At 38.7% G+C, this 12,963-nt stretch overlaps 2 protein-coding genes across 6 annotated transcripts in view; one reads left to right on the top strand and one right to left on the bottom strand.

Annotated features, from left to right (window-relative positions):
* samd11 (sterile alpha motif domain containing 11) overlaps positions 1-12,963 on the bottom strand; it is a 1,171,052-nt gene that overhangs the window by 712,173 nt on the left and 445,916 nt on the right. The gene's annotated exons all lie outside the window — the stretch shown is intronic.
* On the top strand, positions 11,017-12,924 carry tac3a (tachykinin precursor 3a). Of its 2 annotated transcripts, none has more exons than XM_044038143.1 (7): positions 11,017-11,275; positions 11,523-11,638; positions 11,842-11,938; positions 12,142-12,171; positions 12,271-12,324; positions 12,465-12,531; positions 12,665-12,924. In XM_044038143.1, exons 2-7 carry the CDS (start codon positions 11,537-11,539, stop codon positions 12,681-12,683), a joined length of 369 nt encoding a protein of 122 aa, XP_043894078.1. In that variant the 5' UTR covers positions 11,017-11,275; positions 11,523-11,536; the 3' UTR covers positions 12,684-12,924. The 2 variants fall into 2 exon arrangements, with proteins under 2 accessions (XP_043894078.1, XP_043894077.1); XM_044038142.1 differs by having other exon boundaries at positions 11,021-11,275; positions 11,839-11,938.

Here is a 12,963-nt window from a genome sequence, read left to right as displayed (position 1 = left end):
TAAACTATCATAATATACAGGATCTAAAAGTGTCATATAAGTAATTATATTCTTAAAAGGATGACTCCAATGCTGGGACGTGGCAAACAGTATCAAATCTTATTTTGGACAGGACAAAAATAGAATAGAATAAATCTTTATTGTCCACCGAGGTGGAAAATTGTCTTTGACTCACCAATTGCATGACGACAAAACAATATCTCATTTACAGGTGCATAGTTGGCAAATAGCGATTCCATTATACAGCTGGCGATGAACTGACTCACTCAGACAAACAATTTGGCACGACTGGCACTGCACCATCTCAGCCTCTCAAGTAACATTCACAGAGCATCATTCTACGCCACCTAGAGTTTCTGCATGATAGATTTCTGTTTATTTATGTTCTGTGTTGCTTTACATTCTCACCACTCGCACTAAAGGACGCATCCAGCTGTGACAAACATTTATCAGCCCTCTCTTGGCTGCACCTCTAATCTCTGTAGAAGACTGAAAGTCGTCTGTGAGATATAGAGGCATCACTCCTCTGAATAATAGAAACTAAACTCCTGTTAAGGGTCACACACAACACAGCCATATTCTCCATGTGACACAAGGGCAATATTTGTTCATGAGAGCAAACGTCAAGGACCTTACATGGACAGTTGTTGCTCTCCCAAGACATCCCAGTAACATCTCAGCAGCTGGATGGCTCAGCTGTGTTGGCATAGCAGCAGCTCAAAACACAGGAACTATCTGCAGTGCTTGTTCATGTTGGAGTAGGCGGTCAAGGCAAATTTCCCTCAACACTGAGGCAGCCGTGGCAAGGGTGAATCTAATTAACCTTTTGTCAAGCTGTGAATGGTACGGAGACCCCTTTAATAAAAGGTGTGCAATGGACATGTACAGTGTGCTAACACAAAATGTTGTCCTTGAGTGAAAACATGACTTTGAGTTGTGTATTTGTAAAGGAAATGCGCCGCAAATCGGCGGAAGTATTGGGTATTTGACAAACGTAAGACAGCTGAGTTCTGGCAAACGTTGAATGAAGGGTAACCTGAATGTTCTTCATTTCAGTGAGACTCAAAACATCACCAACGACTGACGCAGTGAAATCATGTTAAACTGCAACAGCTAATCGCTGCTCTGACAAACCATGTACAGTGTGCTTGACTCAAAGGTGTCAGGTGTCAATATGCAAAAGTAAAACATAATACGCACAAAATGCATCATCAGCGACAAAACATGGAGTCAAAAGGGATAAACACCATTTATTTGCATTTAATGTTTTTATGATGTAATAAACAGAGAGTGAACTTTGAGCCTTGAGCAGCGTCAGCAAACAGATGAGGTAAACTATCAATTATTTGGAGCCGAGTTTAACAACCCAATGGTTTTTATGTGATTGTGTGAAGTTCAATTTAGACAAACCTTAATATGGGCTTTGTGTATTAAAGCCCAGTGTGTGATAGTGTGCTTAGAACATGACATTACATTCTATGGGATATGTGTTTATCCCTGCTTTTCAATCGTCTTGGCCTGAACTCACGAGTTAGACTTTTTTGTTTGTTCAGATTGGATGATAACAGACAGTATTTCATTGAAAAAAATTGGATTTTAATCTACAACAAACAGCATATTTGGAGAAAGCATCACTTTTCCAAAACGAACCCTGTTATTCACAAGCCCGTGCACAGCTGATCTACCACTGTCCATACTGTACAGCTCCTTACTGACGTGACTGCTCAAAAGACACAGTGAGTCACAGATGTCCACCCAAGAATATTCTATTTAAATCTCCGACAATACATTCAGTGTAAAGCCTGGAGCATTTCAGGGAAAAATGGTGATGAAGGCAATGTTGGGATGAGTGGGAGATGGGGAAACAGTGACACTGAGGCCTGATAGTGAGACACTGGATGTAATGTGAATGATAGCATGCCACCTTTAATTAGATGATGAGTTACTGACGGAAGGAAACAAATAATGTTGTCATTCAACAGTATCCTGTTGTGACAACCACTCAATAATTATCTTTATGTTCTCTGACATCTGTGTCTTCCTTTTATTAGGTCCAAAGCAATATCTCTTTCACACACACACAAATCACTCAGTATCATAATTGAAACAATAACTGAGTCTTGATTATGGCTCAAGAAGCTGATATTTATGAGTAAGTGTTTTTTTATAATTAAGTGTCAACACATGCAAGAGAAAGAATAAAGCACAACTATAGTCATAATAAGAAATCCTCAGCTTTAAGGATGATAAAATCATTTCACATATAAGTTTCCAACATTCTTGTGAGTGTTTTAGCCTCATTTCTCTTTTCTGTTCTATTTTATTAACTCACCCATGCAGGGTTCTCTGAATGTTTTTGAAACTACACTGGGACTGTCCCCACCTTTTTTGTCTTTGCAAAGAAGGAAAATGACCAGGACCAGGACCAGGACCAGGACCAGGACCATGACCAGCGCCACTGGCTTCCAGTCAAATTCTGCATGGACCACACCTTCAAGGCCATCCATAACCTTGCTCCCCCACACCTCTATGACCTCCTCCACATCAACACCCCTCCCCAGACAACCTTCATCTGGAGGATAAAGTCTAGCTAAATGCATTCTATTATATTTTGCACTTGGAATATATAGCAGCAAATTGGAAAAATTGAAGCAGCATCACACACACATATTAATATTTCTATTATCTCCTTTTTAAAGTGGACTGGTGTCACACTTGGAATTTGTTTAGCTTTAGCTTTAGGTTCTCCATTCTGTATATAAGTGTTCTGTAGTATGAGCAGCGGTGTCAACATCAAAAGACCAGTCTGGTCAAGAGAGGACCGGACTAGAGAAAAAAAGGGGGGCGCAGCAGGTGAGCAATAAAAGATATTCATGATGAAATTTTTACAGAATTTCAAAGTAAAAGTGTTTATTTTAATATGGAATGGTGTATATGTCACAATAAAAAACATATTTATGATACACAAAAAAACAGAAATGAATTTTATTTAATAAAACTTAGTAAATAACGTCATGGATAATTGTAATTAAACAGCTTTCATATATTCAGTCAAGTATAATACATTGAATATTGTGATAATTAAAGGTAAAATGTGTTTATTGATTATTATTATTATTACACTACCAAACATATTTAGTATTGTGGACCACGTTTTCATTATAAACTGATATTAAGTGGTGGGCCGCATGAAATCTATTGGCCACATGTGGCCTGCGGGCCACCAGTTTGACACCCCTGGGATAGAACATGTGAATGAACAGCAATATATGCAAATAAACAAAGTTATGGCCTTTCTTTTTTCTTTTTACAATGGACAATAATGTATTTGTTTATTCTGAATTATAAGAAAACAGCAAATCACAGTTCAATCATTAGAATCAGGACATGGAGCTGTCAGATAAAAAAGTCATTATGGATACATGCCAGATTTATAATGAATTATAATGCTCGTAATTATCAGATAGTGGTGTATAATGAATGTATAATGTGCTCTCCTTGCTCACAATAGACTCTAAATCCTCCCAGTATCTTATCAGATTTGATCATATGCGGCCATCGCTGACATCCTCTGGCCCAGGCCATTGATAGTAAGTGAGGTGGAATAAAGGTGCAGTCCATCCATCTGCTACGTCGCTGATGACCCTCTGTCAAGACAAACCCAAAGCACGATGTGTAATTTTATATGGACTGAGCAATTTGCCTTCATGTCTAGCGTGACACACATGGTGCCAGCTGTGTTTACCAGGACACTGTGTGTTATGAAAGTAATCACTTTACCATCCCCTGCCTGCCTATTATGGATGGCACTTGTCATTTACAAAGGGGAGCCCAAGGCCATCAGTCAGTGTGTGTGTGCAAGAGTGCGGTGTGGGTATTACTCATGTTGTGGGGACCTGAGTCTGTTTACACAGTTACACTTTGCTAATGGACGTCATTGCATTTAATGCACAGACATGTTCAAAGGTGAGGTAAAGGATAGGTTTAGGTAAGTGGTTGTGCTTAGAGTAAATGTATTATTATGATAATTATTATAATAATCATTATTATCAATAACAGTAATTAACATAATCATCGACAATTCACATTACACTTCATCAACGATTTTCAATAGGGAAGTAATGTTGTTGTCTATTATTTCTATAGTACTCACCAAATACTAGATTAGTTAAAACAATGGGAAATTTGTGTGGGACACAAGGGAGGATACTTTTACACTCTCATTCTTATTCCAAAAGTGCTGTAAATCGCACAAATACATACAACATACAGGATTGGAAACAATGTATAAAAAAAAACCAATAAAACACATGCAGAACAACAGAATGTAAAACCAAAAAAAACACAGAAATTGTCGCCCAATAACCATAATTATCATGACCAAGCTGGAAATTGCATTAGAAATAAAATGTTAGACCACAGTAGTACAGTATTCCACATTTATTACAATACCATTACTGTGACTGTACTGTCAAGGGTTATCCAAAATCATTATTCTTGCACGTTAAAATCTACAGTGTTTGAGCATCTACGCCTAATGCTTGAGTATCTACAGGTGATTAAAACCTAATACTATGGTGATGTCACCAATTCCAGGGTGTGTCTGTGTTGTGTTCTGCAGTCGTTAGTAGCTGCTTGGAGCCCAACTGTGCTGATATGTCAGGATTCATCAGGGGCTGATCCCTCATACCATGAAAGCAATAACAGCTGTTTCTTGAAGGTATTGTGTCCAGCAAATTAGGTGACTGCTCCATGAATAATGTGTTTCATTGACTTGGTCTCCAGTGGAAAAAAAAAAAAAAAGACAAAGTGAAATTCAAAAATGCCAGCGGGCAATTCATAGCCAAGTTCTTTTATTGTATCTTGATATTCTTTTATGCGGGAGTCACCTTTGGTCCAGTTGAATCATTGCAGAAATGTATAATATGTAATTTGCTTTGACACTGAGCATTTCCGAGAGAACACTGGGCATCGGCCTGTGGTAGATCATACACTTCCAACGCTTTTTATCTAACTAACATGGAGCCTAGTGGCCACATTAGCAAAGACCAGTGAAGTAATCCAAGCGCCTCCAGGATGTGACAGAGAAAATTGCTGCAGAAAAAAGGTCAGATCACTGTGACCTATGGTATTTCTAGAGCCGTCATGGGAAATTTACAACATTATCTCTTGGGCATCTGACACATCACAATTCAATAAAACATGTGCAGTTTGTGTGTTTAAATGTGTACTTTTCCTATACTGCCGTTAGCGCATCCATAAACAAAACAGTACGGAAACACACAAACAAATGTAACACATATATCTCATGATGACAAATACGACTGTACATTGTTCCATGGTTTTCAATTTCTGTCTCAGTCACTGCCCTGCACACTTTGATGTGATTTCATAATTTCCCTGGACACATTTTATGAGCAGATGGAACAAAATGAAATAAGCTGCTAAGGGAGGTCACACATGGGCCCAGTCAGTCACTCTAATATCAAGGTGTGTTGGAAGCTCAATTTAAACATTATCAGCTCTCATTCACACCAAAGTAATGAGTTATAAAACTAATTTGCATCTTCATCATCCACTCAGAGGTCCACAGACCAGACACACTCATCATGGATTCAACACAAAATATTGATTGGGAGCTAAACAGATTGTAATGACTTTGAGAGAAGAGCAAATCTTTTGGTAACGTCTTCTGTAGCTTGTTTTACATAATAACCAAAGCGGAGGTCATATCAATTTGACCAGGAGTTTGCCTTTGCCCTTCAGCATTTACAGCGTTAAGTCTGAGTCATCCTGCTGACAGAATCTTTTTTGTGTTTTCAGTTTTTTATAATATGGAATATGGAATATTGTAATGTAATAATAAACAACCCTCAAGACACATCATGAGTCTCAGGAGCGCAATCTGAAGAAAAGCATGAGCAAAAGAAACAAAAAAAAAAAGAAACAGTAAACCCAATAATAGACTAGAGGTTTGATTCACTTAGATGAACCAACTCATCCCAATTAACTAGAAAAAGGAATGTTGTGTTTAACTTGCATAGCCTTATAGCCCCACATTGTAAACAAAATTACATTTAAATCATTTTATCATTTATTATGTATGAAATTTACAGAGATGAAAACGAAGCACATTTTTGGTACATTTTTAGTTTTAGTTAGTTTTACTAAAAAAAAAAAAAGGGCTGGGGTACCCCTGAGCAAGGTACCCAACCCCCAATGCTCCCCGGGCGCCACTCAGTGTGGCAGCCCACTGCTCCTAATTCTAGGATGGGTCAAAATGCAGAGGAATACTTTCCCTAAGGGGATTAATAAAAACTAACTTAACTTTTAAAACTTACAAACACACAATTCAGTTTCAATTAGTTATCAGATTATTTTTTTTATTTCAGACCTGATTACTCCTCCCTTTGTCTATTCTTTCACCGGAGAGCATCACTTCATGAGGGTAAATGCTTATTGTAACAGGGTAGCAGAGGGGGTTGTGGGTGATGCGGCACCAGCAGTGTTTTGGTAATTACCTCAAAAGGGGGCGAAAAATTCCTGCTGTAGAAACTGACCTTGGATTAGCAGTCCTTGGATGTTCTCCAGGTCAATAGCTCTGTAGTCAGCCGCCAGAACGTGACACATTTTAATGAGCTTGATGATTGAACACTGAGTTCACCTGTTAGCAAAGTTGGCAAGACACACAAATCCAAAATGATGTCTCTTGTTTCTATTATAGCTTATTGCTGTCTGTCAGTCAGTGTGTGTGAGAGAGAGAGAGTTGTAAAGGTCTTTGGAGAAAAGTGGAATATAAATACAGCTATTTACCACTGGTGAGACTTGGCTGGATAAAAGTTGTCAGTTCAGTCTTGGAGATGTATTGTTAAAGACCCATTTAGAACACCCATTCAACAAAATAGTTTTGGTGTTACAGGGTTTCAGGGCTTCATGTACATGGATAAAACAGATTAGATACTCGCAGCAGCGCTATTTGATAGCGTGTGGGGTTTAAATATCAATGCACAAGGTTCAAAACAAAGCTAAACTCAGAGCTATCGTTTGGACACATGAACATATTTCTCCTTCTTTTTAGCTGCACCAAATCTGGGATCCCCACAGCAGATTTTTCTTATCAACATTGTTGATATGGCTTCTAATGCAACCCTTTCCAGCATCAAAATACTTGGGGACACATATAAACTACAGGAGTTGGGGATTAAACCCTCCGTACATTGCAGCTAGAAGATAATCTGCTCAAACTTTGACCAAGACCATGATTAATAATTACATAATAAAATGTGACAATAAAAACACAAAGCTAGATGGAAAAGAATACCCCAGACACTTTTCAGAGTGTCCACAATATATGCTGAGTTCATCTGATTTATGCCACCAAAGGTCTACATGATATAAAACACATTTCCAGAGATGAAAACACAGCTGAAGTGTCTGATTACACGTCTTTCTTCTACTGTGAGTGTAAAAGGCACCGACTTTTGTCTGAGAGGAGGATGCTAATGTCATCCGGAGTACTCTCACTCCATGATGAGTGGAAAAGAGGCAAAGCTGTTACAAGATTGACCGAAACCGTCTCCCAATCTAAGAGAGAGAGAGATTCTACAGCCTAAACGGCACCAGAGTGCCTTATCGTTTTCCCTCGGGTGCCTCTGCACCAAATACTGTCACTGAGAGAAGATTAAAGGGGACAAAAATGTTTGACAAGAAGGAGCAAGAAGGAAAACACTTTTGGGGGGCAATGTTGGAAAACAATGAAGGGGAAAAACACAGTGTGATTTGTTTTGGCAACAACACACACTCTTCAAATGTGTGTTGTCCATGCCAGTCTAAAGAAACAGCATTCAAATTAACATTTAGATGGAAGTGGCACTTCTGGACCTCAGACGTCAGAGATTGGGGGGAATGGACGGAAAAAAACTGCATTCATCTGAGACATTTTGCATGGCCCCAAGGTGAAGTATGGAGTTAAATTCTCTTCATTTGATTAGAGCCCATTACATCAATTGTTGACAGGTGTGTCTTGTGATCTACCATCACGAGGCCCAGAATCACTGTCTAGATTTTCTTATTTTGGTCGTCATGTCGCCACAAGCAATAGCAACCAGCAGGGATGGCCACTGAGTGTTTTGCTGTTGCTGTGTTTACACAGTCAGAGTCACCTTTGGACTATCTGGTGCTAAATTTTCCAAGCTGTGCACCTACCCCACTCAAAATATACAAAATACACCCTGCAATTTCGGACACATCTCTTTGCAGTCTCACTATCATGTTTCCTCCAAATGCTCTGATCGCCGGTTCTGTCATAGCATCTCTTCCATATAAGGGCGTCACTGTCTCCTCTCAACTCCAGGGTACAACTTACTTTATCCTCTCCCTATTACATCATGAGAGGCTGCACACATGGATGATTGACAACTCCATTAGAGAGACAGGAGAATAATAACAGTGTGACTGTACTTCAGGCTCAATCTGCTGCTCCCTTCCACCATGCAGATACGCAAACATGCATTCTCACGTCCTTACATGTACTTCCCATCAAAGGAAACAATGAAATTGTGTTTGCAGGTCTGCCTGGTTCATGGTCTTTTGTTTCTTTCTCTAATTCTCTCTTTATATATTTACCACGTTTCACATTTCACTCTATTCAGCCTGTTAATCCAATAAGTTAGTGCTGAGAAACTCCCGAGAGACGTGTAACTGGAAGAATGGTGAAGCGTGGTGACATTTATTTACTTTTTTTATAACATATAATTGTGTACAGTAGAACATTAAGTATTCATACTCATTACATAAACTATAAGTACTACTATTAACCATTGGTTACAACTGGAATTAAGAACAAACATGAACTGAGCTTCCGCAGCGAGTGACACAGATGCTGCTGTGTGGAACAGCACCGTGCGAACTCATTTTACAATGGTTTCAGTTTTCATTTGAAAGTCAAGCACTACAGAGATTTAAAACTTTACAACTGTCCACAGCTCGGAGGGAGCTCATACATGTTGGGAATACAAGCATTTTCACTCAGTACGTATTACATGCACAGTTTAATCGAGCTGCAGCTGTAGTCCAAGTAAGACAGGCAACAGAGCTCGAGTACACATGCGGAGGTGAAAATCGTAGGTGGCACTGTATCTCTCTCTATAAGCTAGTGCATACTGAATCAGTTTCCTGTTAAACTTTACATCACAGAAAAACAAACGGTAAGATGGATGTCGCTGTGGTTCTGTATGTTGTTCAAAAGACGGTCTTCTCCATAGCTTTCCCTCTCACCGATGCTCACGATTTTTCATCGTCTCCTTCTACAAAGACTGGAGAGGACATTTTGGGGCACGCACAGAACGCCAAGTCCGACTCCAGTCCGACTAAGTGTATACATGCAGGAGTAATCTGACTATGAAGCAAATTATCCAGCAATGTTAGCCTGATTGAGACTACCTTGATTTTAGTCGGACAAAAGTGTTTATATGACATTACGAAAACCAAATTATTGTCTTAGTCCGACTGAAATAGGACTTTTAACATGCATGTAAACACACTGACTTGTAAGTCAAGTGCTGGGAATAAATGGCATCTTAATGCAACACAGCGAAGGCTGCACTTCACAGTGTTCAGCAGTCTGCAGGGTATGTGACTACCTGTGATGTATTGCTATACATATAGCCCCGCAGCACATTTGACCCAATATCCATTCAACTTTCTGTTGATAGAGAAGCGTCCCTTGCACTGACATGTTGTGAATAAACAGCCCCTGGCACTCTTCCCTTGCTCTATGTTAGTCCAAATGCGGGGTCCTTTGATTACCAAGAGAGATTTTAAAAAAAAACACTCATCAATAATGTAGACATGCAATTAATGACTTCCCCACTTCTGTCAGATCTCCCATCCTGAACCCCTGCATTGCTACAACCCACACAACTTCATACAGGAATTAAACAAATATAGAAATAGGAAATCATTACTAAAACATGGCGTTCACCTTGAGTGAAATTTGGATTTTTGCCTGTTGTTTTGTTGAACGTCAGGCCTGAGTCTCCAGAGGCCACAGTGATGTACAGCAGTTCCCTCTGCCAGCTTTACGGCTATGATCTCCAACTTTGCTTTGGTGAAATATTCATGCTTATTTTCATTGTTTGTACACAAACCTCAATGTAAGTGTTATTGCTTGTGTGGCTGTGTAGAAAATAAAATATCCCTTTATATAACATGCATGTATAGGAATACTAAATGTCATGTGTGAGTCATAATAATAATCGTATATAATGATGTATGAATATTTGTCTCTTCAAAAACAGGATTTTAGCCATCATACCCAGCACACCTGCTCAGTGTTTATACGGATCATGTCTGCAGACATTCATTCTTATATAAAACACATGACAAAACAAGCAGCGCTACTGAAAATTGTCAAAGGTTTTTTAAATTTCCTATTTCAATGAAATCATACAGTACAGTGTGTGGTGGGAGGAAAACATTGGTGAGTTGCTCCTTATACGAACCAAGAGTCAAAGGACAGACATTGTCACTACGTGTACAGACAGATTTTGAAAAAATAAAATGTGTTTTTGAGACTGATTTAGACATAAAATAATTAATGAATAATTACTGATCAACAGCTGTGTTGTCAGTCTAGTCAAAGGCATCATCATTTACGCTGATATGAAGAAGCAGCTGCTATCTATATAATTACCTCCTGAAGAGATTAGGATCTTGTCAGTGATCACGTCCACTTGACAGTGGAATGGAAAGGCACAGAAAGGAGCATGAGAGCATGTGGCATTGAGATGAATGAGGCTGCAATAAAGACATTATTTCAGAATGTACTACTATTTGGAATATCTAACATATTTATATGTTGTTGTTTTTTAATCCAAAGCCAGCTGCAGGTGGTCTCTGGGAAATTCCCCAGAGGGATGGGCTTGGATCCACGAACCTATGTACTCGTGACATTGCGAAGACGTGATGTCTTTTTCTTTTTTTCTCTTTTGTTAAATGATGGGTGTGCGTGCGTTTTATTTGAGGGTCTCTCAGCAGCATCACGACCATCAATAATTAGACTACGTAGCCTTCAGCACACCATGATATAAGACCTGACACGCCACCTACACACCAGTTGCTGATTGGCGTTACGCAGGTATCCAGCCATTACCCCAAAGCCTGGACCCCATTTATCCTCGCCAGATCTCACTGCAGGAACTATTTCCCACTCCACTCCGCACCAGAGCGCGCACAGCTGACGCTTTTGCAAAATTACCTGAGCGACAGAAATCAGGTAAGGATAACAGTTGTAGCCTGAATGCTTAAAATCAAACGTTTGTTATTGTATTTTCAACTATTTGGAAGATTGTGTTCATATACAGAGGAAACGCAAGAGGGTGATTGGAAAACCGTGCGCTTTTACGCATCATTTACGCAGCAGGTTGCGGTTAGATGTGGATGTGTGGTGCAATTTTCAGCGATGTATTTGCCCATTAAAACTATGTTATAAAACTAAAATAAATGTAATTGTCCTCGCGTAGGTGCTGCTGAGAAAATGAGGAGAGGTTTGCTTCTGGTATCTGTGTTCCTCATCATGAAACTTGACTTCAGCCAATCCAGATGCGAGGAACCCGGATCGCCTAGATCAACTTCAGATGTACGTTTCCTGATTCACAGTGACTATTTTTCTTGAGCTTCTTTAAAAAAGAATATATTTATGTGTATATATATACATATATATATATATATATATATATATATATATATATATATATATATATATATATACATATATATATATACATATATGTATATATATATATGAATTCATTTTTTTTTTCATTCTCATTTGTGCAGCAGAACACAGGCTTGGCAAACATCAAGCGGAACATTCTGAAACGGTATAGCGATTTGGATTATGACAGCTTTGTGGGTCTGATGGGCAAAAGAAATGCCGGTGAGTCTTATTTTCATCTGATCACGCAAAGCAGCTGATTACATAAAGCGATGTCTCATTAAAAACAATAATTATGGTAATGTTAAGTGGACGTTTTGTGTGTGATCAATTCTAACGCATTAAGTGACGGCGTTGAAGATTTGTATCTGCAAAACTGACACAGCTTTCTTTTCTTCTTCATCTTATCCTTTGTATCTTATCAGATGCAAACATTATACAGTCGCCACAAAAAAGTAAGCCGTTTGGCATTTATTACTGAAATGATGACGTGGTTGCTTTCTTTGAATTGGTTGGAAAAGATGTGATTAAATTCTTCCCACTCTTCTTATTAGGAGAAATGCATGATATTTTTGTTGGTCTGATGGGAAGAAGAAACTCAGAGTCGGGTGAGTACGGCAGTTTACAAAAGTCAAATATCACAGATAGTGATTTTGCTTGTTGCATTTAAAACTTCATGTTTTCCCCCGATGCTCCCCAAGGACGCACAATCAATCTTTATGGACTGATATTTTGTGTGCTCACACAGATAATGGTCCCTGGAGGAGAGAGTATCCAGAGAGGAGAGGCATTTTTCTTAACAAGTGCAAGCTGAGGTAAGGTCTATTTCAGCAATAAGCCTCCACTTCTCTGATATTTAAAATATAAAGTTTAATGGTGTACTCAAGTATTCATTTTAGCCTTTTTTTAAATGAAGACACTGATGATTACCGTTTTGTTTTGTTGCAGATTTCTTCAGGGGCTGTAGATATTCAGACTCAAACAACTGTCATCAAGAAAGAGAACTCAAAGAAAGAATGAAATGTTTGTGGAAACGGCTAAACCAACATGATTTCTACATATGGTTTATGAAAGTGACCATAACCTACACAGATTGTATTTGTTTTACCTTAAGACAAAACATAACTAGATGTGACAACTGTTTCTTGTTGTCTTTCATGTGACTCTGTTTCTTCAAAGTTCTAAATAAACACATTTTTTTATATATATACTGTATATACCTAATCTACTCTTTTAAAACATTATTG

Source organism: Solea senegalensis, linkage group LG11 (genome assembly GCF_019176455.1).
Source record: "Solea senegalensis isolate Sse05_10M linkage group LG11, IFAPA_SoseM_1, whole genome shotgun sequence".
In the NCBI taxonomy this organism is placed as follows: Eukaryota; Metazoa; Chordata; class Actinopteri; order Pleuronectiformes; family Soleidae; genus Solea; species Solea senegalensis.
Note: the sequence above shows the minus strand (reverse complement) of the source record. Positions and strands in the feature narration are given on the sequence as shown.